We start from the raw sequence: 25,971 nt of genomic DNA, 5'->3' as shown, positions 1-25,971 counted from the left end.
ATTAATGGTTTTTTATTCTGACTTCTGCATGTTATTCTCATCCAATTGTTAAATATTGGGGTTATCATTCCTTGGGATAGGAATTAACCTCATTTTGTAGCTGTTGAATATGTGGTTTCTAACTGCCAGTTCTCCTCAAATGTTAGTACTGGGGTTTGTAGGAAAAATGTTTTTACTTGGTTATATTAATACTATAGCTAATATTAGCATTCATATTTTATTATAAAGAATAAGAAAACTACATTGTCATAAGTTGTTTATTTAAGCTTAGCTGTTACTAAGAAAATCCTAGAACTGAAAGATTTAAAAATATAAACATTAACTTAGAGAATTGGTTATTCTGTTGTAGGTTTTGCAGCCCTGTGACTTGTTTTATCAAGCTACTCAGATAGGTGCAGGCCCACAAGAGATTGATGTATCAGTAAAATCTCTTACACTGAAGGTAAGATAAAGTATTAGTCAAATCTTCTGTATGAATATGATCTTATATTGTTGATATTTTGATGCTGTTGTAGTTACTTCCTAATACTGATTAATAATATAGTTTCACTTATACTTGATCAGTTTAATATGTATAAGATTCATGTGAATAATTTGACAAATTGAAATTGGCTGTAATTAAAATTTTTTCATTGGCAGCAAATTGTACCTATAATATTATGGCACTAATATTAGCTTATTTCTCATAATTGATCAGCAGATTATATTTAACATAGCTTTAATTAGGTTTTCTGTTTTATTTAGGTTTCGCCTGTTATCATAAACACTATGATAACTATAACTTCAGCACTTTATACAACTAAGGAAACCATCCCAGAAGAAAATGTCTTTTCTATAGCACATTTATGGGAAAAGAAGGATACAAAGACTTTAAAAATGTGGTTTCTTGAAGAATCCAGTGAAACTGAAAAGGTTGCTACCACAACTGAGTTAATTCCCCGAGGAGAGATAATGAAAATGAACATTGACTCAATTTTTATAGTTCTTGAAGCTGGTGTTGGTCATAGGACAGTGCCTATGCTTTTGGCAAAGTCACATTTTTCAGGAGAATGCAAAAACTGGACTACTCTTATAAATCTACACTGTCAGATTGAGCTAGAAGTAAGCATTTCTCATATTTTTAAGTAACAATGTCACATAGAGAATGTTACAAAATCTTAGCTATTTAAATTGAGCTAATTGTAAATAATATTCTCTTAAAAACATTTGCAAGAAAATTGACACATTTATGATTCTTAATGGTTACTTTTATGTGTACATTACTTCTACCTTTAAAGTGTTTACATTTTTTAAGTGTCTACATTTTGTTTTTCCAGTTAAAGGTGTTATATTAATAGTTGATTAGATTCAATGCTAAGAATTTTGTTAAGATGAAATAATTTTTCCTTTAAAAGAATAATGGATTAAGTTCATGAGTATATCGATACTCATTTCTAATTATAAACTGTTTCTAAATAATTTCTAAAGATTAGGAAGAAACTTCAGAATTTATCTACATAGAATAATTTCTACATGCATTTTAAATGAATAGATTTTGTATCTTTTCTAAAGTAACCTGTTATTCTGCCTTATGAAGGGAATATGTAAATTTCTATATTTGTATGGCTTGGTATGGAGTTATATGCCAATAGAAGTATAATGTAAAATTGTAGCTTTTAAAATTCAGGTTGGAATTCTGTATATCCTGATCTTGGATGCATGCCTACAGTTTCAGAACACTGTAGAATCATAGATTCATGAGCTTTTAGTCAGTGAAGGTAGACTTGTTTTAAAATATCCATGAATCCTCAGGAGGCTGGGATCAGAGGATCTGAGGATCGTGGTTCAAAGCCAGCTGAGGCACAAAAAGTTCATGAGACTCTATAATCTATTAGCCACCAGAAAACTGGAAGTGGTACTGTGGCGCAAGTGGTATAGCATTGTGCTGAAGAGCTCAAAGATAGCGCCCAGACCCAAAGTTCAAGCCCCATGGTAGACCAAAAATAAAAATCCATGCTATGTGGTACATGAACACAGTTTATTATTCCAAATTAAACAATGCTTAAGATTCTTAAGAGTGTTCTATGTGGAATAAAATATAAAGCGACTATGCGGAATATTCTATGTGGAATAAATGTAAAGAATGTGAATTAGGGCCAGGTATTTGGGCTAGTGGTAGAGTGCATGTCTAGCATGCATGAAGACCCAGGTTCAAATACTTGGTTTCACATACACAGAAAATAGGTGTAAGTGGTGCTATGGCTCAAGTGGTAGAGCTCTAGCCTTGAGAAAGCCCAAGGACAGTGTTCAGGCCCTGAGCTCCAGCTCCAGGACTGGCACAGGGAAAAAAAAAAAGTGAGTTAGCTATGAAGAAAGGATAGGGAAGTTACATAGAGAATGTTCTTCATGTAGATGAAGAGGCATGGTGACAGAATGGAACATGGAAGATCATTTTCAAAAATAACAGAATTCTTTTTTTTAGGTTCATTATTATAATGAAATGTTTGGTGTATGGGAACCTTTGCTTGAACCTTTAGAAATTGATCAGACAGAGGATTTTAGGCCATGGAATCTCGGAATAAAGGTATGTGTGTATGAGAGAGAGAAACAGAGAGAGAGAGAGAGAGAGGGAGAGGGAGAGGGAGAGGGAGACGGAGGGGGGGAGAGGGGGGGAGAGGGGGGGAGAGGGGAGAGAGAAACTATTTTCTTAGAGTAGTTTTAGATTCACAGCAAAATGGGTACAGTAGCATATTCTCATTACGTTGTTGCCTTTGTTCAAGCATAATTTTATTAACATCCTCCATCAAAGTATATTTGAAATGGATATTTTCAAAAATTGAGGATGTCTACAACACATTAGACACTTTAATCTTAATCATAACAAAGATGGAAGTTTTCTCACTGTAAGCCTTGCCTACATGCTTTCCTTTTTGTCCTGAATGCCATTTTTCAAATCAAAATCCAATCCAACCTCTCCTAATACAAATAATTAACATTTCATGTGTACTGTGCATTGTTCTGAACATGTAATTTGCTTTAGTCTTTACAAGACATGAAAAAGATAAGTTTAATTCCCATTTGAATATGTGAAATGACTAAGGCCAGTGAGATTAATGAATTTCTCTAACGTAATAAGGGCTCTAAAATAGAAGAAATTGGGTGCAAATTAAGTGGTATACTCCCTGCTCTAAAACTATATTTTTAATGTCCCCCCCTCTCTCCTACCTCTCCTCATGGGCTTCTTTTTGGAGATTGTGAGCTAATGTCACCTTTGTCTTCTGAAGGCAATATCTAGCTAGCAGTAATAAATTATTAGTAATATATTATTTGCTTGAAGCATATTGTGAATTTATGAATTTATGAGATTAGCACTTTGGGATGGATAGAACTGTGCTTCTGAAGTGAGACATTGCAGTATTAACAGTATATTTTCTGTATGATAACTTCTGAGTCAATGTGCATACAAATTTTTAGGGGCTGCTTACAGTTAAAGAAAAAGTGACTAACTTGTCATATCTGCCTTATGTAATTTCATTTTCTAGATATTTAAGATAAAAAATTTGTATAAAGGCATTTCTTTGTGGATTGTAGGTCACCATACACAGTGTTGTCTGTGCACCATTAAAAAATTTAAAGATGATATTGATTCTTACAAGTCTTGGTTTTGCAGTAGTAATATTCTGTCAGTTTATTCTGAATAAGTCCCTAGGTTTCTTGTTCTTTATGTATTAGAACGAACAATTACTTTTGTTGGTTATTTTTATGTAGACTTTAAATTTACCTTCAGATATCACATAAACTTAGTAATTTGGGGGATTTTTTTGCTTTTATATTATGCCTGTTATAACTGAATATGAGAACTTTTTTTCATCTATCATTTGTCCTATTCTACATGACCTTACATGATTATCAAAGTAATTTTAATACACATAAAGTTTGTTCCTTTTAAAAAGTATTTTTGCATTTTGTAGAAAGTTTGTTTTTTGAAGCAAGTTATTCTCATGTGTTTACAATTTATCATTTTAGATGAAAAAGAAAGCAAAAAAGGCCATTGTTGAATCAGATACAGAGGAAGAAAACTACAAAGTTCCAGAATATAAAACTGTCATCAGTTTCTATTCAAAAGACCAGTTGAACATTACATTATCCAAATGTGGTCTTGTAATGTTAAATAATTTAGTCAAGGTAAATATCATTTGAAAATTTGAATGTGGAGTTATTTAAGTTGACCTTTTAATAATGTATATATATATATATATTTGTTATGACGTGTCCCTTATTGTTCTGTTGATCAATTAGGTTTTACAAATTTTATTTATGAAAACTTTTTTTAAAGGCATTTACAGAGGCTGCTACTGGATCTTCACCTGTCTTCATAAGAGATCTAGCACCATTTATGATCTTAAATTCTCTTGGACTTACTGTTTCTGTTTCACCAAGTGATTCTTTTAATGTACTTAACATTCCCATGGCAAAATCATACATACTGAATAATGAGGAGAGTTTAAATATGGATTATGCACTAACTAAGGACAATGATCATTTCAATGCAATGACCAGTCTAAGCAGCAAACTCTTCTTCATTCTTCTTAGTAAGTGATATATTTCTGTGGCTTTTTTACATGCCCCTTTACCAACATTTATAGTATCTTAAAAGATTTTTGTTTGGTTGGTTATAATCCCTTCTTGAGAGGTTGGGAACTTTTTATTTTTTGCGGTTTAATTTTCTCTTGAGTGCTCTGTATTCCAAATCTTGGCCTTGTTACTTGTTGATATTACTGTTGTTATTATTAGGAGGAGGAGGAAAATTTTCAAGTTTATTCAATTTTTACAGATTGTTGATGTTGCTGGTGGAAGTTTTAATCATGTGTGATATGAGTTGGCATTTCATCAGTTTTGTAGCTGAGTTCTATTTAATTTATTCAGCTAATGTATTTGTGTTGGTTTGGGGTTTATAACCATTTAATTTCGTACCTACTGAGGAGGAGTTATTTTTGTCTTTTCTGCTTCTTGCAGATTCTTTGTTTTAATGGGAAGTGAAAATCTTAAGTTACCATAATAGTCACTCTAAAGTTAGTTTCAGATCATTACCCATATCCCTCCACTATTCTAGACATTTAAGTAGTTCATTAAGGAGAACATCTTGTTGGAAATTAGACATGGCGGGCCAAGACTTTAGCCTAGTGGTAGAGTGCTTGCCTGGCGTGCACAAAGACCTGGGTTCGATTCCTAGGTACCCACATCCATAGAAAAAAGCCAGAAGTGGTGCTGAGGCTCAAGTGGTAGGGCTCTAGCTTTGAGAAAGTCCAAGAACAGTGCTCAGGCCCTGTTTTGGCCCAGGACTGGCCAAAAAAAAAGTGAGGGTTGACTACTAAAACAGTTGGTTATTCTAGTTAGGAATTAATACGGGTATTATGGGGGGTTTTCAGAGCATTGGTAATAGTATATTCTCATCAGTTTTACCTGCTTTTGAAGTAATATTTTTATAATTGGGGATAAATTTTTTATGCAGATAGTGTGTTTAGACAAATATATTATCTAAGTACCTACCAAATTTAATTAAATCCAAAATATATCTAAAAGTCAGACAGGCTGAGCACAGGCTGAATTCTTAGGATCATGATGCAAAGCCAGTTTGGTCAGGAAAGCTGATGAAATTCTTATCTCCAATTAACCACCAAAAGAAACCAGAAGTAGCCTTTGAGCAAAAAACTTCAGAGTTAGTACCCAGACCCTGAGTTTAAGCCCCAGGTCCAGTATATGTACCAGATACCATACATGCATACACACACACACGACAAATAGTTGGAAAAATTAAAAACTAAAGCAATACAACTACTTCAGTATTTGCCAGTGTATCTGAAGACACTATATTCTGGTTATCATAACAAGAAGCTATGATCATTGTCGTAGGGTTTTTTCATTGTTCCTATTATTCAGTTATTTTTTTTTAATTTTGGTTTTTAGAAGTTCGTTTTCAAACTTCTGATGAGCCTTTTTTAATTAAACACTTCTTTTTGGACAATGCTGTAAAGGTTTTGGATAAATACTGTAGAAATAAGTAGTCACTTCTTTAAATTATCACTTTATATAAATTAGATTCAAAAAGTTGAATGACTTTTATAAGTTTAAAACAATTATGTGATATTTTGGTGTTTAACATTGGTATTTATATTTAGCACCTGATAACCACTCTACTGCTGATAAAATACCTTTAACAAAAGTTGGACGACGGCTGTATACTGTAAGACACAGAGAATCTGGAGTTGAAAGGTCTATTGTTTGTCAAATTGATGCAGTAGAAGGAAGTAAGAAGGTGACAATTCGCTCACCAGTGCAGGTATGAAATGATTAATATTACGGAAGGTTCTATTACATCTTTGAAGTAAAAGTTAAAAGCACTAATTGAAAAAAAACTGCCACAGAAACACAGCTAATATGCAAATCACATTTTCAGTAAAATGACTAGTGGAAGATTTTCTTTCAGTATACTTCTCATAATTTCTTATTATACTGCTTTAAAAAATACATTTTGTGGAGCTGGGAGTTTGGCCTAGTGGTAGAGTGCTTGCCTAGCATGCACGAATACCCGGGTTCGATTCCTCGGTACCCCATACATAGAAAAAAGCCGGAAGTGGTGCTGAGGCTCAAGTGGTAGAGCTCTAGCCTTGAGAAAGTACAAGGACAGTGCTCAGGCCTTGACTGACAAAAAACAAAACATTTTGTTTACTAAAAATGTAAAAAAAATCTCATCAATTTAATTTTAGTCATCATATACCATAAAGTATACCCTTTTACTATTGTCATTATAGTATATACATATATATACATATAGATGTATGTATCCTTTTAATTAGCAGATTTTTAAGTAGAGGAAAAATTGGCAACTTTTTTTTTTACAGAATATTCAATAAGATTGAATTTTGACATGAAAATAACACTTATGAGGCCTTTCTAATTGTCAAGAGTAATTTATGAACATATTTATTAGTCAAAAGACTTTCCATTTTTAGGCATCCATTTATCCATTTTCCCTTTACATTATTTAAATGTATAGATACTATTAGTAGTAGAAAAAAACTGATTTATACCAGCCTATTTGGTTAAGAAGATAGCCTGTGAGTATAGCTGTCATTTTCTTGATTTATTGGAATGTAGACTATATTTTTCATGTTTATTGATCTCACAGTTTTAATGTTCTGTAAATCATTTGTTGTTTGTATTTTCATACTGATTATAACTTTAGAAATGATTTTCATGATTTCTATAGAAACTTTATGCATAAAGACAAATAGTTGTATGTTTGTTTCTTTTGAGTTATATGGTCATTAGTTGGATATATTTTAATGATTTGTTTTTCTTTCCCAGATTAGAAATCATTTTCCAGTCCCAATCTCTATTTATGAAGGAAACACTTTATTAGGAATTGCATCACCTGAAAATGAATTCAACGTACCGTTAGCATCTTACAGGTGATTTTTTTTCTTTAAGTATTTTTGTTCATGCTAAATTCTTTCATACAGTTTTTAGTTTAGATTCCACACAGATGTCTGTCGAATGTGTATCTTTTAAGTTATCAAACTTCCTTTAAAATATCTAATCTAGGGGCCGGGAGTTTGGCCTAGTGGTATAGTGTTTGCCTAGCACTATACCCGGGTACGATTCCCTGGTACCACATACTTAGAAAAAGCCGGAAGCGGTGCTGAGCCTCAAGTGGTAGATCTCTAGCCTTGAGAAAAATCCAAGGGCAGTACTCAGGCCCTGAGCTTAAGCCCAGGACTGGAGGAGAAAAAAAAAAAAAGGAAAAGAAAAATCTAATCTAGCATTTAAGTTTCAAGGCACAAAGGAAGTTCTTTTCCAAAAAAAACCCTAGAACTGAAAGTATTTTATAAAATTTTACTCTATTATGTGCAGGATGGCCATCATAACCCATAGTCACATGTGCATGACTTTAAAAAATGTCTAATAGAACATAAGCTCTGTGTGTGTATATATAATATATATATATGTAGATATACATACATGTGTATTTTTATATATAATGAACATGAAATTTTTTTTAATGTCACTTGAGGGGCTTGAACGTAGGGCCTGGCCATTGTTCCTGAGCTCATTTGCTCAAAACTAGGACTCAATTGGCATTCATAGTTGGCTCCACTTCCAGATTTTTGAGTGGTTAGTTGGAGATAAAAGTCTCATGGGGACTTTTCTGCCTGGACTGGCTTTGAACCACAATCCTCAAATCTCAGCCTCCTTAGTAACTAGGATTACAGATATGAGCCACTGGTACTTCTTTCTGTTGTCAAAACTTTTATAATAGATTTTTAAAAATTTTTAGAAAACAAAATCTTTGATCTGTACATATTTTCTGTTAATTGCTCAGGGGGAAGAATTGCAATATAATGCATTTTAAATACTAAAAATGTATTAAACTGAACATAAATGTAAAGGTTTTTATTAAAGATTAAATAATGAACTAGGTGCCAGTGTCTCATTCCTGTAATCCTAGCAAATACTCAGGAGCCTGAGGTTTTGTTGTTGTTGTTGCTGCTTGTTTTTTGTTTTGGGGTTTTTTTGTTTATTTGTTTTTGGTTTGGGAGCTTGAACTCAGGGCCTGAACACTGTCCTTGGGCTTTCTCAAGGCTAGTGCTCTGCCACTAGAGCCACAGCACCACTTTCAGCTTTTTCTATGTATGTGGTACTGAGGAATTGAACCCTGGTCTTTGTGCAGGCTAGGCAAGCACCCTACTACTAGGCCAAACTCCGACCTCAGAAGCCTGAGTTTTTAAGATTAAGGTGCAGAGCCAAGCCAGGCAAGAAAGTCTGTGAGGTTCCTATCTCCTATCAAAAAAGCAAGAAGCTGAGCTGTGGCTTACGTGTTGAGCACAAAAGCTCAGGGACAGTGCCCAGGTCATCAGTTCAAACCTAGGGTAGCCACCAAAAACAAACAAAAAATAATGAATCTTAACCATTGTAGATTAATATGATAATAAATTAGTACTATTTAACTAAAATTGAAAATCTCACTAATATTGAGCTTACTGCTAAGAGTATATGACTACATAAAGTGATGTGTACTGAAAGCAACTCCAAGAAATGGAAACAAGGTGTTTTTTTTGTGTACTGTTTTGAGATTTCTTTTTTTGCTTTCTTTTTCCCTTTACTTTATTCTGTTATTACTGTTTTTGATTTCTGTACCCTTGACTTTTATGTGAGTTTCTGATTGGGGGAAGGGAAGGGGCATTACAGAAAAGGTGAGACAAAGGGTGAATCAATACAACCCTGGTACTAGACTCTTCTTTTGAAAATGAGATTTAGAACGTGGGAGGGAAGTGGAAGAAACACCGCTCAAAAAGGAATGTAGCACATTACCTTCCGTGTATAACTGTAACCCCTCTGTTTATCACCTTTACAATAAAATGAAATAAAAACTGTGTGTGAGGACTGGGTTTGATGATCCTTGGGAGACAGATTGGTAGGATCATGGTTTAAGACCAGCTAAGATATCCCCAGCTTGCTTACCCCATACCATACCAGTAAACAAGTTATGTAGGATGCTTTAAGATCTGAACGGAGCAAAAGTGGACTTATATCTACCCTATCTGAAAAATAGAGCTGATAGCACAGTTTGAATGGTAGAGCACTTGAATTCAAGACCTTAGAACTCACACACGTAGTAAAGAACTTCACGTTCATTTTTTAATTAAGAGTTTATTGTATTTTAATTTTTAAATAATTTTTGCTACATTTTCTAACTGTCCATAGTAAACAGTATCTTCATACTTATTTTTCCCCATTTGATATTGGTGTTTCATCTTGGGGGACATTACACTTGCTAGGCAGACAATCCTTAATTTTAAAGTTTTCTATCATCCTTCTCTCTCTCTCCTTTGTCCTTTCCTTTCTCTCTCTCTTTTAACCCCTGTAATATCAGGATTTGAACTGAGATACCTCATGCTTACTAGGCAGGTTCTGTACCACTTAAGCTATATCCCAGCTCTTTTGCTCTTATTAGTTTGCAAATAAAGTCTGGGAAAATAACTCAAGACATACATAGTTTTGACTTGGGAAAGTCACTATCAACTAGGTGGGTTTTTGTTTTGTTTTATTTTTCTAGTCCTGGGGCTTGAACTCAGGGCCTGGGCACTGTTAGGCCTTTTCAAGGCTAATACTCTACTATTTGAGCCATATCACCACTTCTGGCTTTTTCTGTGTATGCGTTTCCCGAGGAATCAAACCCGTAGCTTCGTGCCCGTGAGGCAAGCACTCTACCACTAGGCCATGCACCTGGCCCAACAACTAATTTTAAAGGTAGATATTATCTAAAGCTAAGTACAGTGGCTCATACTTTTAATCCCACCTACTAGAGAGACACAGATCGTTAGGATTGTATTTTCAGGCCAGCTTAGGTGAAGTTTGAGACTCTCAACTAATAAAAAGCTAGTGTGGTTTGTGATTCCATCTTTTATGCATAAGCAAGAGAATCACAGTTCTAGCCCCGCCATGGGACCTCACTAAAGGAGAGGAGAGGGAAAGCTGTGATACTTAAATTTAGAAAAAAATCATGTACTACTAGTCTTTTCACTGTTTTCTTGTACCACTTTATTGCATCTGTGACTTTTATTGGCAGAAAACCTTTATTTAGTTAACTACAAAGCCAGAAATTTCTTTTTAAATAGAAATATAATTATTTTATTTCATGAACTCAGTCTTGTGTGTTGCTAGGACTATGTGCACAGGAAAGTCAATTTCTTACAGTTGAATATCTGAGCCATAGACTGTATTATATCTGGTTTGCTTTGCATGTGTTATTATTTGTTGTTATCTTGTTAATTCTCTTACAGTAATTTGTAATAAAAATAATTTTCTCTGAAAGACTAAGTTTCCAAGACAATTAACTGCCTCTTATCCTAGCTCTCAAAAGCTATATGGAAACATAAAAATGTAATGTTACAAAAGTAAATTATGCCATAATTCTAGAGTTGTAAGTGTGTAACTTATATTTTCAGCTGTTTTGAAAGTACAATTTTTTATTCAGGTCATTTCTTTCTCTGAAGCCAGAGGATGAGGATTATCAAGTGTGTGAAGGACTTGACTTTGAAGAAATGATAAAACATGAAGGAGCACTTATAAAGAAGAAATGTAGATCAGTAAACCCCTCGAAGACACCATTCATTATTAATATTGTTCCAGAAAAGGATAACTTGACATCTCTCTCAGTATATTCAGAAGATGGTTGGGACTTACCATACATAATGCACTTATGGCCACCTATCATACTCCGAAATCTTCTTCCTTACAAAATTGCTTATTATGTACAGGTATTTTAGACTTTTTTTTAATCTTTTGTGCCTCGAGAATATTAGAGCAATTGAATATTTTGAGGCTGAGAACATGAGGTGGCATGAGCTAAGCAGGAAGTGAAGATAGAACTATTGTATTTTGATTGCAGCCTGGGCAAGTAAGTGAGATCCTAAATCATGAAATAGGGTAGTGTGTGTTTATAATACCAGATATGCAAGAAGCAGAGTTAGGAATATGGTCAGACTACCCCTGGAAAAAGCATAAGACATTGCCTGAAAAATAAATGAAAGCAAAATATCTGGAGATGTGCCTCACATGGTAGTATGTATTATATAATGGTGGTGGTGGTGATAGCAGTAGTAAAGAATAGATAGTACAGGTATTTTTTAAATTAAAATGTTTCAACCAGGCTCAGTGAGTGGATCAATCCTATAATCCTAGCCACTTGAGAAGCAGAGATCAGAGTATCAAGGTTCAAAGCAATCCAAAAAAGCTCCAGAGACCCCATCTTAACAGTGGGTGGTACAGTACCTGTCATTCTAAACTTCTGGGAATATGTAAAACAGCTGGAGGTCCAACTCACCAGTAAGAGTGCCCATCTAGCAAATTCCACTCCAGTATTGCCAAAAAAAAAAAATCCATTTATTTTAGTTTTCTAACTATGTGCAAATGTGGTATACCATTTTTTAAAAAGCGGGCCTGGGGTTTGAACTCAGGGCCTGGACACTGTCCTTGAGCTTTCTCAAGGCTAGCGTTCTACCACTTTTGCTATATAGCACCATGTCCAGCTTTTCTGGTGTATATGTTACTGAGGAATCAAACCCATGGCTTTCTTCCTACAAGGCAAGTGCTCTATCATTAGGCTACACTACCTGCCCTAGAAAAGTAGTTTTTACTCTGCTAAAACTTAGTTGATTTAAAAATCTTTATTTTCTATCATTGAAACTAACAGGATCGGTGGTTTTCAATGTCTCTGTATTGTATATGTTATGGTTAAAGGATGAACACTATATTTTGAAGCATGGATGAGAATAGTATTGAAATAACATTCACAAACTAGATTTAAAAGCTTGTTACTGTATATCAATGTTTTTTTTTTCTTCTCTCACTTAAGGAATGTATGGCCTATGAAGATGTTTTTTATACTAAATACTCTGTTTTTAAAAGATTGTTTACCTCCGGTGTTATAACTAGAATATCTACATCTTAAGATTTTATGTACATATTCTGTTTGCCATGCTATCAAATGAAGGACTATGTAATCACTGCAATCTGTTACAGATTTGCTTTGAGAATTACTACATTATGATACTTATTTTTTAGCCAGTCCTGGGTCTTGAACTCAGGGCCTGAGCACTGTTCTTGGGCTTTCTTCAAAGCTAGCACTCTACCACTTTAGCCACAGCACCACTTCTGGCTTTTCTATTTATGTGGTACTGAGGAATCGAACTTGGATCTTGATGTATGCTAGGCAAACACTTAATCACTAGGCCAAATTCCTGGCCCCTTATTATATTTTTTGTGTATATTTTTAGGTGGGAGTAATTAACAACTGTGATTTAGGATGTACTTTCCTCTGCAGATGACTATTTTTTATTTCATGAATTTTACTGTTGTGTGTTCATAATTTCCAGTACATTTTCATATAATAACTCATCTGTTTATTTTGATAGCACTGGATGTTGAACTCAGAGCCTCATGCTTTTTAGGCAAGACACACTGTCTCTTCAGCTACATCTGCATCCCTTTCTGCTTTAATTTTAGTTATTTTGCCACTAGGGAATTGATCATGTTTGCTCAGGGACTGCCTTTGACCTTGACTCTATCTCTATGTGCTTCCCTGTAGTTGGAAATACAGGTGTGGTAAATTGCTAATTTTTTGCGTGCACTGCCCTTGAATCGTAATCCTACTAATTCCCACTTCTAGAGTATCTGGAATTACAGACATGATCTATTTGGCAAGTCAAGTTGTTTATACTGTTTTGCAAATACACTTGTTCAGATCTAGATCAAATATTTCATAGATATTTACACAGTTGAAACCTAAATGTAAGTCTCCTTTTCTAAAAGGTGTTTCAGCAGCATTTTGTGCTAGCAAATTGAATGATTAAGTAGAATTCTGAGGCATATTATTCACATATGCTTTAATGTGTTTTTTTTTCTTACAGGGGATTGAAAATACAGTTTTCACTCTCAATGAAGGACATTCAGCCCAGATATGTACTGTACAGATGGATAAAGCAAAATTGCATTTAAAATTACTTGACTATCTTAATCATGATTGGAAAAGTGAATATCATATAAAGCTTAATCAACAAGATATCAGTTTCATCAATTTTACCTGTATCACAGAAATGGAAAAGACTGATTTAGATATTGCCATCCATATGACTTATAATACTGGCCAGACTGTTGTGGCATTTCATAGTCCCTACTGGATGGTCAATAAAACCGGCAGAATGTTACAGTACAAAGCAGATGGAATTCATCGAAAGCATCCACCTAATTATAAAAAACCAATTCTCTTTTCTTTTCAGCCAAATCACTTTTTTAATAACAATAAGGTAACCTTTGTATTTTCTAACTTTCTCTCTCCTTTATCTCCTTGTCATTTTTATTTTTAGTGCTGAAGAATAAACTATCATGAAATGTAGGTTGAAAGAATATTTGTTAAATTACATATGTCATGTTTTGTTTTGTTTTTGCCAGTCCTGGGCTTGAGCTCAGGGTCTGAGCACTGTCCTTGGACTTTCTCAAGGCTAGAGCTCTACCACTTGAGCCTCAGCACCACTTCCGGCTTTTTTCTATGTATGTGGTACCGAGGAATCGAACCCGGGTCTTCATGCATGCTAGGCAAACACTTTAACCACTAGGCCAAACTCCCGGTCCCTACATATGTCATGTTTTACATTAAAAGACATTAACATTTAATAGTGAGAAGAGATTAATGTTTTAAAAATTAATATTTTGTACTAATTTTTTTTTTTTTTTTGCCAGTCCTGGGTTTGAGCTCAGGGTCTGAGCACTGTCTTTGGACATTCTCAAGGCTAGTGCTCTACCACTTGAGCCTCAGTACCACTTCCGGCTTTTTTCTATGTATGTGGTACCGAGGAATTGAACCTAGGTCTTCATGCGTGCTAGGCAAGCAATCTGCCACTAGGCCAAACTCCCAGCCCCTGTGCTAAAATTTTTTAAGTAGTTTTAAAGGTATCTAAATGATAACACATTTCAATTTTTTTTCCTTAGGTTCAGCTTATGGTAACTGATAGTGAGTTGTCAGATCAGTTTTCAATTGATACTGTTGGTAGCCATGGAGCCATTAAATGTAAAGGCCAGAAAATGGAATATCAAGTGAGTTTATTCTATGATGAACAATGTTTTGTTTGAGATGTTTCTAATAGATACTTCATTATATTATTTAAATGTAATATGTGAACAGTGTTTATATTGTCACTGGTTTTCCTTAGGTTGGTGTTACTATAGACCTCAGCAGTTTCAACATTACCAGGATTGTGACATTTACACCATTTTATATGATTAAAAACAAAAGCAAATACCGTTTACAAGTGGCTGAAGAGAGAAATGATAAATGGCTCTCTCTTGATTTAGAAGAGGTAAGTTAATGAATTTAAAAAATGTACTTGATTGGACTTGGCTTTTCTCATTTGTAGCCCCTGTTTCAATTTTGTTCCATTTCCATAAATCTTCATTTTTTGTTCTATGCTGTAGGTAATTCTTCGGCCTGGGCACTGTCCCTGAGCTCTTCAGCTCAAGGCTACCACCCTACCTCCGGGCTTGGGTGTTGTCCCTGAGCTCTCCAGCTCAAGGCTAGTGTTCTACCCTTGAGCCAATTCCCATTTTCCATTTTCTAGAGGTTAATTGGAGGTAAGAATCTCAGGTCCTTTTGTGCCCAGGCTGGCTTTGAACCTTGATCCTCAGATCTCAGCCTCCTGAGTAGTTAGGATTACAGGTGTGAGCCACCCCATCTGGTTTGCTGTAGATAATTCTAAAACTGGATCTTTCCTCTGGAGATGCTTGATCCTGAAGGTAGACTTAACTGCCAGTCATTTTGGTTAAAATATGCAAACGGTGAGAGAAATGAGGTACAAATTCATCAAAAAGGAGGAAGGGATTTGTTTCATTCAGAAAGCTGTCAGATGCCTTTACAGAGTAGATTAAGCAAGTTATTTGAAGGAACATTATATGAGTAACATAGAGATGATTCTATATACCATCAATAGATATCAGACTCTGGATAAGAGTTACCTGAAGTTATTAAAATATGTATTTTTGAAGAACTTTTACTCTGGTAACATTACAAGAGAACATTCAGTATTTTCTCATTATTCCTCCTACATAAAATCATTCTTGAAGATTCCTTCTATATAAGACCATGTTCTTGAAGATTTAGAAATTTTTTGAGAATTGATTTTTAAGGTAAATACCATAAGTTTATGTTTGTACATAAAAATTATCATTATGACAGTTTTTCTTGATTTTCATTTTAGGTTCATGGTTTTTCCTCAACATATTCCCACTGTCTGGCTTCCATTTTTGTTGAAAATTATACTGATTTTCTCATTTCTTTGTAGTAATTTGTTTTTTTGTTTGTTTTTTACTTGTTGATTTCAAGGTATTTCTTCTTTCTTTGATATTCTATAGTCACTATTTGTGTTGGGAGATGGGAGGTATTGCTTGAGATGCTTCTAGATCTGTGGATTAATGTGCTTCCTACTTAGCATAAAACTTGACATTGTCTCTCCTTCATACTAAGATAAATCCTTTGTATTGTCTATGGTGTTGCCTGACAATATCACGAGATATTTTAAAAAAATTTTAATGTGTACAGGGGTTACAGTTATATTTACCAGATAGAAGGTACATTGATTTTTCACATTGATACTCCTCATGTTTTTGTCCCCATTTCCCTCCTCCACCCCTTATCTTTCCCCCCCCTTCTCTTTCCTATTTCAGATAAACAAATAAATGTATATACAGTATACCAGGTAACAAAGTCAGATACTATAATAATACGAGATTAATCAAAGGGCAACAAAGGAGAGAAGAAAAAACATCGTACATTAAGAATAACAATCACTCATAATTAAACTCATGTTTCCATGTCCTGGAGGTCCATTAATTTAGCCTCATCCTATATGGCTTTATATATCTTGGGTTTGAGCTATTGTAATCCTTTGCTAGGAGAGTCCTAAGCTTGTACTGATTATGACAAATGAGGGAAACCATTGAGCCTATGTTCCTTTGGGTCTGGCTTACATCACTTAATATGATTTTTTCCAAGTCTTTCCATTTCCTTACAAATGAGGTGATGTCTTTCTTTCTGATGGCAGCATAGAATTCCATTGTGTATAAATACCACATATTTATGATCCAATCATCTGATGGAAAGCATCTGGGTTGGTTCCATATCTTTGCTCTGGTAATAGTAGCACAGGATTTTGACTATTAGAGCTTGACTTAAAAGCAGCAGTGTGGGTGTTTGGGAACAAAGCATTCAGAAAGGTAAGCTAGGTCGAGAGACCTAAAAAAGGGAAATATTTAACATGTTTGAAGAATAGCAAAAGAGATCCGTGTTCTACTAATTTTAACAAATAATGAACTCTCACTTATATAAAAGTGTCTAAAATGGACAGAAATCCTATAAAGAATACACAGTGACATGCATATTTTCTCTTATAAGGCACAGGAAGAATTGATAAGAGAATTTAAAAGTATGGAATGACACATCTAGTTCCTGAGAGTGTGTCTGCAGCCTGGCCTCTAAGTGCTCATCGCTGTAATGCATTAGCCAGTCCCTGTTTCAGGCATAGTATTCAATTTGAGGGCACAATTGACAAAACAACTCTGGTTTGGTTAACTTGCCCTTGCTGTATGTAGACACACTGTTTTCTTAGGAAGGTGTGAAGGGGACCCATGACATGCTCTTTACAATAGATTAAGGGTGGGTTAGGAATTCTTCACTCCTAAGTCTACACAGGAGTTGAAGTCCTCTATAGCTGGCTGTTCTCAAATGTTTCCTTTTTTACATATTCTACCTTGGGGAAGACTGAGATCAGAGGATTTCCTTCCTCTTTTCTGAAATCTTTGTTAAAGCTTGCTAGCAAAGCTACCTCTGAGCTCTTCCTTCCCAGTGGAATTTAGAGACACCATTTTCCACTGCAAGGGATAAGCCCCCCTGGTACCTAGAAACTTAAAGTGACAGCTAGAAAGTAAAGCATACAAATTCTTGGTCAGTACCTATAGTTAGGGTGAAGGTAAGGAGGAGGCTGTTGGGCTGGGTTCTGATATTGGACTATGCTTGGATTCGGGCTGGTTCAAGAAACAATGTCTATCCCTTCAATGTGTGAGAAGTAATGCATCCACTACCTGACGAATGTAACTGTAACCCCTATAACTCCCATATACTACTCTGACAATAAAAAATATTAAAAAAGAAAAAAAAAGAGATCCATGTTCTAAAAAGTAGTGGAGGAAAAAGCATAGGCTTAAAGAAGGGTAATCATGGAAATATCTGTAAACCATTTGCCATTTAATCATTACTCTGAGTGATTAAGCATAGTAGGTTCTCAGTAAATGTTTGCTTAGAAGAACATTACTTAGTTTTATAAGTAGTCTGCAACATCTCATTAAGTGATGTTATTGGTTAGCTATCTACTAGACAGCTAGACACTAAGATTAGAACACTCAATTTCCTTTGATTTATGTACTTTGTACAAATACATTTGTATTTTTATTTATGGCATTTGGATCTTGTTCTGTCACAGCTATTGTTGGGTCTTGATTATCTTTTGTGAATTTAAATCAGAGTATACAGATACACTATTGTTAATAGTTCATATTTCATTAGTTTCAATTAGAACTGCATGACAACTTTTCACATTTTTGCCTGTCTTTATCTTCAATTTCAGGTTAAGACAAATTTTCTTTCATTTAAAAGTTTTACCTTTTGGGCCAGGAGTTTGGCCTAGTGGTAGAGTGCTGCCTAGCATATGCAAAGATCCAGGTTCAATTCCTCAGTACCATATACATAGAAAAAAGCCGGAAGTGGTGCTCTGGCTCAAGTGGTAAAGCTCTAGCTCTGAGAAAGCCCCAGGACAGTGCTCAGGCCCTGAGTTCAAGGCCCAGGACTGGCAAAAAAAATTTTTTTACCTTTTAACTGGCTTATAGTAATCACCTTTTATGCTTTGTTGGATTTGTTAAAAATTTATTAAATTTATTCCTCTGTTTTCCCATTACAACATAGAAGAACTATAATATGTTACCAAGTCTAAGGATTCTTTACAAATAACAATGCATAGAAAGGACAATATATTATTAAGCATAATTTACAACATTAATGGGGCTATCAAGGAACAACTAGGGTTTTATCAATGTTTAGAATGTTTGTTTTGGTCTTGTCAGTTCCTCATAGCAAATATGCTTGTGTTAGTTTTGACTATGCCAGATAAGTTCCTACATGGATACAGAAGTCTGGAATTAATATTTTCTAAGTATTTGATCTTGTGCTGTAATCTAGGTACATTAATTATCTATTATGGTTGAACTAAACCGCCTTCAACAAACTAACACACTTTGACAACCAGTTCTGATGGCAAAATTGTCCCTATATCTTACTAATGATGTAATGGTATTGCCTATGAAGTACCTCATTGAAGAATATGAAATATAAGTAAGGTCAGGTGCTAAGATATAGACTCAATAGTTTAATGACAGGGTGAATCCTTATTCTTTTAGCTCTTTTTTTAAAAAAATTGCTAGCTCCTGTTGGCCAGTGTTCTTTCTGCAACTTTACTGTCTCTTCCCTTTAGTCTGGTCTTCAGCTCACTTTTGTCCCAGTTGTTCAGGGCTTTTAATTTCTATCTCTTCTCGGAGCTTTAGCTTTTTCTTTCAGCTTTAGCTTTTAAAAAACGAACAACAACAAAAAATTAACTTTTTTCCCTATTTGCTGACCAAGACCTTCAATTTATACATTCTAACTCATGATTTGTGTACATTTTGACTACTACTTCTCATATTAGGCCAAAAGCTGATTTTTATTTTCAATGACTGAATATATACCAAACATGTGCTTTTAGTTAGGTTTATATGCTGAGTTTTTTCAGCCCTGTCTGTAAGATCTAGACAATTAAAGCCTTTTTTCTTCCTGAAATTTCTGCTTTTTGTATCATAGCTCTTCAACTTAATACCATCATTGTTGCTTATATTTACAGTGTCCCTAAGAAACAACCCATCTCTCAAATAACAGTATACAACTATTTTGCTGCACAACTCAGTAGCAAATACTGTTGAGATTTTTTTTTTGAAGTTTATTGCTATTTTGATGAGTTTTGGCTAACATCACATTTATAATGAAATCTTTTTTTTTTTATAAATATATGTTATGCATGTATTAGTGTATCCCCTTTTGGCCTGAAGATGCTTCCAACAAACTTCTTATTCAAGTTGAGAGGAATACAGGTCCTCCCAAAAGGATATATCTTAACAAGCAAGAAAATTGTGTCTTACTGCGTTTGAATGATGAGGTAAATATTTATTGCATGTGTTAAAAAAAATCTGATACTATTACATAATGCTTTTTGGGGAATTTTTTTCCCTTTCACCAAAAATGAACATAATTTTTATAAAAGGAACCAAACAAAAAAACATATGAAAATAATTTGTTGTATGTAAATAAGTGTGCCTGAAATACTAGAACATATCACTTCTGAAATTTTGATCATTTGTGTATAATACAGATTTATAGTTTCAAAGAAAATCCAATACAAAAATGAATTTTCTAAGTCATCCAACTTAAGTTACAGGTTATGAATAATTTTATTGTTAAAAGTTGTTAATATTTTGGGGAAAATAATCAGATTAAAAATGTTTCCCTCTTTTTAGCTTGGAGGTATTATAGCAGAAGTTAATCTGGCTGAACATTCTACTATTGTTACATTTTCTGATTATCATGATGGAGCAGCTACATTCCTACTAATAAATCACACCAAGAATGATGTGGTGCAGTATAGACAAAGGTAAGAAGGGTTATCAAAAGTGCTGTAACTCTTGATTTTAGCAGGGTATAGGAGATAAGACAGTGCCTTCATAAGGATTCCTTAATATTTTTATCAGTCCAGATAAAAAAAGTTTTATTTTTTTTTAAATATACAAATGTATAGGGATAAACTGATTTGATGTGTATCTTTGACTTTTAGGTGCTTAAAAAGTGGAAAGCTAGGGGCCAGGAGTGTGGCCTAGTGGTAGAGTGCTTGCCTAGCATACACAAAGACCCATGTTCGATTCCTCAGTACCACATACATAGAAAAAAAGCCAGAAGTGGTGCTGTGGCTCAGTGGTAGAGTTCTAGCCTTGAGAAAGCTCAAAGTCAGTGCTCAGGCCCTAATTTCAAGGCCCAGGATGGCCAAAAAATTAAAAAGAAACCGAGGGTGGGGATGTGGTCTAGTGATAGGGTGCTCGCCTAGCATGTATGAAACCCTGTGTTTGATTCCTTGGTACCACATACATAGAAAAAGCTAGAAATGGTGCGGTGGCTCAAGAGGCAGACCACTAACCTTGAGCAAAAAGCATCCCAAGGACCGTGCCCAAGCCCAGAGTTCAAGCCCCAGGAGTAACCAAAAAAAAAAAAAAAAAAAAGGAAAGCTAAAGCAAAGTCTGGTAAACAATATTCAGAATTTGTTAGGAATCTAAATTCTTTCTATTCAAAAAGTTTTTACTATTTTAATTAAAAATGTCAAAAAAATTAAAAAAAAATAGATAATGGGTATCCTGTACTTAAGATATGTAGGGAAAGGTACTATTTTCTTAAATACTGCAGTTACATCCTGATGTAACTACTGGCTACTCATAATAACGTTTATTTCAACTTGCTGAGATGCCATAACTATTGCCATTTGTGCAACTTCATGTTCCCCTACATCGTGATTCCATGTTGTCTTGAGTTTGTTGTGTCTGTGTTTGTGTATTGGCTGCTTATTTTTCAGCAAGTTCATATTAGTACATTTATGCTTTCCTTCCACTACAAAATATATGATTTCTATTTTTTTTTTTTTTTTGCCAGCCCTGGGCTTGTGCCCAGGGCCTGAGCAATGCCCTTGGGTTTTCTCAAGGCTAGAGCACTACCACTTGAGCCACAATACAACTTCTGGCGTTTTTGTTTGTATGAGGTACCGAGGAATCGGACCTGGGTCTTCATGCATGCTAGGCATGCACTGTACCACTAGGCCAAACTCCCGGCCCTGATTTCTAATTTTTAATTAAAATTCAAACAAGCAGCCAGATGCAACAATGGCTCACTCCTTGTAATCCTAGCTACTCGGGAGGCTAAGATCTGAGGATCATGGTTCAGAGTCAACCCAGGAAGAAAAGTCCAGGAGACTCACATCTCCAGTTAAACATCATAAAGCCAAAAGTGGACTTGTGGCTTAAGTTGTAGTATGGCAGCCTAGAGCATAGAAGTTTAGGAACAGTACCTAGGCCTTGAGTTCAAACTGGCTTGTGCTTGACACACACACACACACATGCACGCACACACATACACATGTGAAAAATTAAGCAAATATTAGGTATGGATCATGATGTGCCAAAATGCCTAGAACCCCTCCTAGCCTATTGTTTTCTCATGTATTTGAGACTTTTTATTACTATCCATATTATACAAGCAGTATATTGTACACAGTATAAATTGTGCTTTTATTGTATAAATAGCAAATTATATATGTTTCTGTAAACAAATTGTACCTAGGAAGTTGTCTGTTTTGGCTGATATTACAAGCATTATCTAGAAACTCAGTGCTCACAGTTTTGGAGGTAGTCCAAGATGAAGTCAGAGTCATTGTCTGGTGAAGCTCTGCTTCAAATATGACACCTTTTGCTGTGTCTACACATGGCTGCTAGGGCAGGACAGCTCTATTTAAACTCTTGTATTATGAAGTCATCCTGCTCCAAAGGTACCTATGTCTTCATACTATCAGATTATAAGTTAAACCGAATATATGAATTTCAGGAATGATTAGACATTCACACTGGAGTAGATTGGTTCATTGAAAGTGACAGTCAAATAGAGCTCTCATTTGCCTTTCCACCTCAAGTAGCCTTTCCTAAGTACTGTGCACAGAATTAAGCTTTACAGAAGATTATTCTGTTACTCTTGTCTCCATTTTTGTGGTACATGCATAGAAACATTTTAGATAGGCTAGACTTTTTTCTTAAGGTAGAATAATTATATTTTATTACTTCTTGGGTTAATAACTTCTGTAATTTTTTCTTTACTGGAATATTTGTGAGTCAGTTGAATTTTTAGATTTATAAATCATATGCAGGTTTAAAATTTTATTATTTTTATTTATTTATTGTCAGGGTAATGTATAGCGGGGTTACAGTTACATTCGCCAGGTAGTAGGTGCATTACTTCTCACACACTGATGCCCCTTCTGGTGTTTTTGTCCCCACTTCACTCCCTCACCCCCTTTCAATCACCTTGTTTCCCCCCTTCCCTTTCCTGTTTAATTTTTTTAACTTTTAAGTAGTTGTACAAAGGAGTTGTCATTCAACGAAGTGATTTATGAACACAGTGTGTCGTAATCAGTGTAAATCCTTTCAACATTTTTACCCATCTCTCCAAACCCACCTCTACCCCCTTTTATTAATTTTATAAGATATACATTGAGGTGATTGCATTCTACCTTCCTCATTCATCTATCGTCCCTTGTCCTAACCCTACCCCTTTCAAGTATCTGTTTCCTAGTACTTATTTTGGGAAACTATGATTTTTGTCTTTCTAAGGAATTACATTGTTCAAGTTCCCCCCTGAATCTACTGTATTTCAGTTAATACATTTGTGTATACTTGCATAATACGCAGGGGAAGTTTATGAACCAGTTCTAGCTTCCACGTGCAACTTTGGTCTCTCTGGGCCTGACTTAATAATTTTTTCCCAGATTCTTCTGTTTCTTTGCAAAATTATGCAGTATCATTCTTTCTAAAGGACAAATAAAATTCCAATGTGTGTATATTACATTTTTTTGGTCCATCCATTGAGGGGCATCTGGCTATGGTGAATAGTGCTTCAGTGAACATGATTATGCTATTGGCTTTCTGTATCCTGGTTTGTTATCTTTTGGATAAATGCCCAAAAGTGGAGTTGCAGGATCACAGGGTATTTGTATGTTTAGTTTTTTCCTCTACAGTCCTCTGCTCTACCATCTGAGCCGTCGAAGGACTAATGTATGTTTAGTTTTTTAAGAAATCTTCCATACTGCTTTCCAGAGTGATTGAACAGGTTTGCATTCCAATATACCATTATTCCTAATATACCAACAGTGTGTATTAGGGTTCAAACGAAAACTTGGAAGAAAAACTTGAAGATCTTTTACTCTGTGAGTCATGAGTCAACTATTTCTCTTAAAATACTTTTTATTTATTTGCTTGTTTATTTATTTTTGTCGGTTGTGGAGCTTGGACTCAGGGCCTGGGTACTGTCACTGAGTTCTTTTGCTCAAGACTAATACTCTACTACTTTGAACCACAGCTCCACTTTCAGTTTTTGAGTGGTTAACTGTAGATAAGAGTGTCTGGGACTTTTCTGCCGAGGCTGGCTTCAAACCATGATCCTTAGGTCTGAACCTCCTGAATAAGCCTAGTATTACAGGCATCAGCTACTGGCTCCTGGCTAGAAATACTTTTATTTAAAACTCTGGGTTTTTTTTTTAAGCAAAGTATTTATATAGTCTGAAGAGAAACTAACTTTTTTCAATTTGTCTTAACCAGAACTGCAATGTCAATAGGCTGTGAATTAATAAAGTGTTATTTGGACTATTTATGTAGTGTTTAGGTATTTCGATTTACCTCAGTGCTTACTTTGTTCTTTTTATCAGTTCTCTCAGTGAAATAGAAGATGCCCTTCCTCCTGGAAAAGCAGTGTTTTATACATGGGCTGACCCCGTAGGCTCTAGAAAGCTGAAGTGGAGCTGTGGGAAAAGCCATGGAGAAGTAACACAAAAGGATGTGAGTATTTATTAGGAGGATGGTTGTTCGAGTCTCTCTAGCCACCTGTGTTCTTAATGGTGTTCTTTTTCAACTTGGCTGATTTTTTTTTTTTTTTTTTTGCCAGTCCTGGGCTTGAGCTCAGGGCCTGAGCACTATCCTTGAACTTTTTCAAGGCTAGAGCTCTACCACTTGAGCCTCAACACCACTTCTGGCTTTTTTCTGTGGATGTGGTACCTAGGAATCGAACCCAGGTCTTTGTGCACGCCAGGCAAGCACTCTACCATTAGGCTAAAGTCCTGCCCCGCCATGCATGTGGTAATGAGGAATCGAACCCGGGTCTTCGTGCATGTTAGGCAAGCACTCTACCACTAGGCCAAACTCGGCTTCGCTGATTTTAAGGACAGTGTTTGTTTGTTTGTTTGTCAGTTGTGGGGCTTGAACTTTGGGCCTGGGCACTGTCCCTGAGTTCTTAAACTCAAGGCGAGCTCTCTACTGCTTGAGCCACAGTGCCATTTCCATTTTTCTGGTGGTTAATTAAAGATAAGAGTCTCAGACTGCCATGCCTGGGTTGGCTTTGAACTGTGATCCTCAGATCTCCGTTTCCTGAGTAGCTAGGATTATAGGTGTGAGTCACCAATGCTCAGCCTTAAAGACAGTTTTGTGCCTATATGAGACTTTACAAGCATTATTAGAACTTCTTTTTTTTTTTTTGCCAGTCCTGGGCTTGAGCTCAGGGCCTGAGCACAGTCGTTGGACTTTCTCAAGGCTAGAGCTCTACCACTTGAGCCTCAGCACCACTTCTGGCTTTTTTTTTTTAATGTATGTGGTACCGAGGAATCCAACCCGGGTCTTCATGCATGCAAGGCAAGCACTTTAACCACTAGGCCAAACTCCCGGCCTTATTGAACTTCTTTATTAGCTTTCTCTTATTTTCACTTTTTCAAATTTTAGCCAGAAGTTAAATATAATTGGAAAGCTGGAAACACTGGTTATTACTCCACAGGAATAGAACTACTCTGATCTATTGTGTATAACCCATAAACAAAGCTTTTCTGCATTTAAAAGAAACATAAAAACTATATGGTAATGTTTCCTTGTGGCCATTGTGTAAAATAAGTTTTATCAGGCCTTTTCTTAGCAAAAAAATATTAAAAACTGAAAGTCTTAATTTATCTACTTATTTATATGATCCTACTACCTTTATGAGATGTAAATTTCTGCTCAGAAGAGCTGAGCATTCACCTCATCAACGACAGGTGTCTGCAGTGATGGTGTTAGATTTCACTTCTGCAGAGAACAGGTAAGTATCCTCTAAGTAAACTAAGAATTTACTACTGAATGGCAAGCTGTGAAGATAAACTTGAGAATTTTGCCATAGCGATGGGGGTAGGGGAGGGAAATGGGGACCAAGATATGAGAAAGGGTATCAATGTTTATGAAGTAATGCACCTTCTGTCTGGTGAATATAATGTAACCCTTCTATTAATTACAATAAAAATATATGAAAAAAGTTTTGCCAGTAATATAAACAACCTGTAATCTTTCCTGTATCTGCAAAATTTATTTCAATTTGACCTTTATTCCAGTGTCATTTTCTTACCTCTTAGTTATTATTTCATTGTACTTTCCATTAGGCTAATGATGCACTCATTCCCATTTTAATTAAAAGACTGAAAGTTATCA

The 25,971-nt window shown here is 35.2% G+C and overlaps 1 protein-coding gene across 9 annotated transcripts in view; it reads left to right on the top strand.

Annotated features, from left to right (window-relative positions):
- Window positions 1–25,971, top strand: part of Vps13a (vacuolar protein sorting 13 homolog A) — a 175,881-nt gene that overhangs the window by 98,679 nt on the left and 51,231 nt on the right. For all 9 annotated transcript variants that reach the window (XR_016534893.1, XR_016534896.1, XR_016534895.1 and 6 more), the window contains 14 exons: window positions 350–442; window positions 745–1,101; window positions 2,462–2,563; window positions 4,006–4,164; window positions 4,316–4,571; window positions 6,159–6,319; window positions 7,348–7,451; window positions 11,018–11,300; window positions 13,452–13,847; window positions 14,530–14,634; window positions 14,751–14,897; window positions 19,698–19,826; window positions 20,185–20,318; window positions 24,177–24,306. Coding sequence is in view for 5 of the 9 variants with exons in the window: in XM_090329619.1 (XP_090185745.1) it covers window positions 350–442; window positions 745–1,101; window positions 2,462–2,563; window positions 4,006–4,164; window positions 4,316–4,571; window positions 6,159–6,319; window positions 7,348–7,451; window positions 11,018–11,300; window positions 13,452–13,847; window positions 14,530–14,634; window positions 14,751–14,897; window positions 19,698–19,826; window positions 20,185–20,318; window positions 24,177–24,306 (2,556 nt within the window). In the remaining 4 variants the exon portion in view is untranslated. The remainder of the gene's footprint in view (window positions 1–349; window positions 443–744; window positions 1,102–2,461; window positions 2,564–4,005; window positions 4,165–4,315; window positions 4,572–6,158; window positions 6,320–7,347; window positions 7,452–11,017; window positions 11,301–13,451; window positions 13,848–14,529; window positions 14,635–14,750; window positions 14,898–19,697; window positions 19,827–20,184; window positions 20,319–24,176; window positions 24,307–25,971) is intronic.

The sequence above is a fragment of the Megascapheus bottae genome, chromosome 3 (genome assembly GCF_031878675.1).
Source record: "Megascapheus bottae isolate mThoBot1 chromosome 3, mThoBot2.hap1, whole genome shotgun sequence".
Lineage (NCBI taxonomy): Eukaryota > Metazoa > Chordata > Mammalia > Rodentia > Geomyidae > Megascapheus > Megascapheus bottae.
The sequence above is the reverse complement of the archived record's forward strand: the minus strand, read 5'-3'. Positions and strand labels throughout refer to the sequence as shown.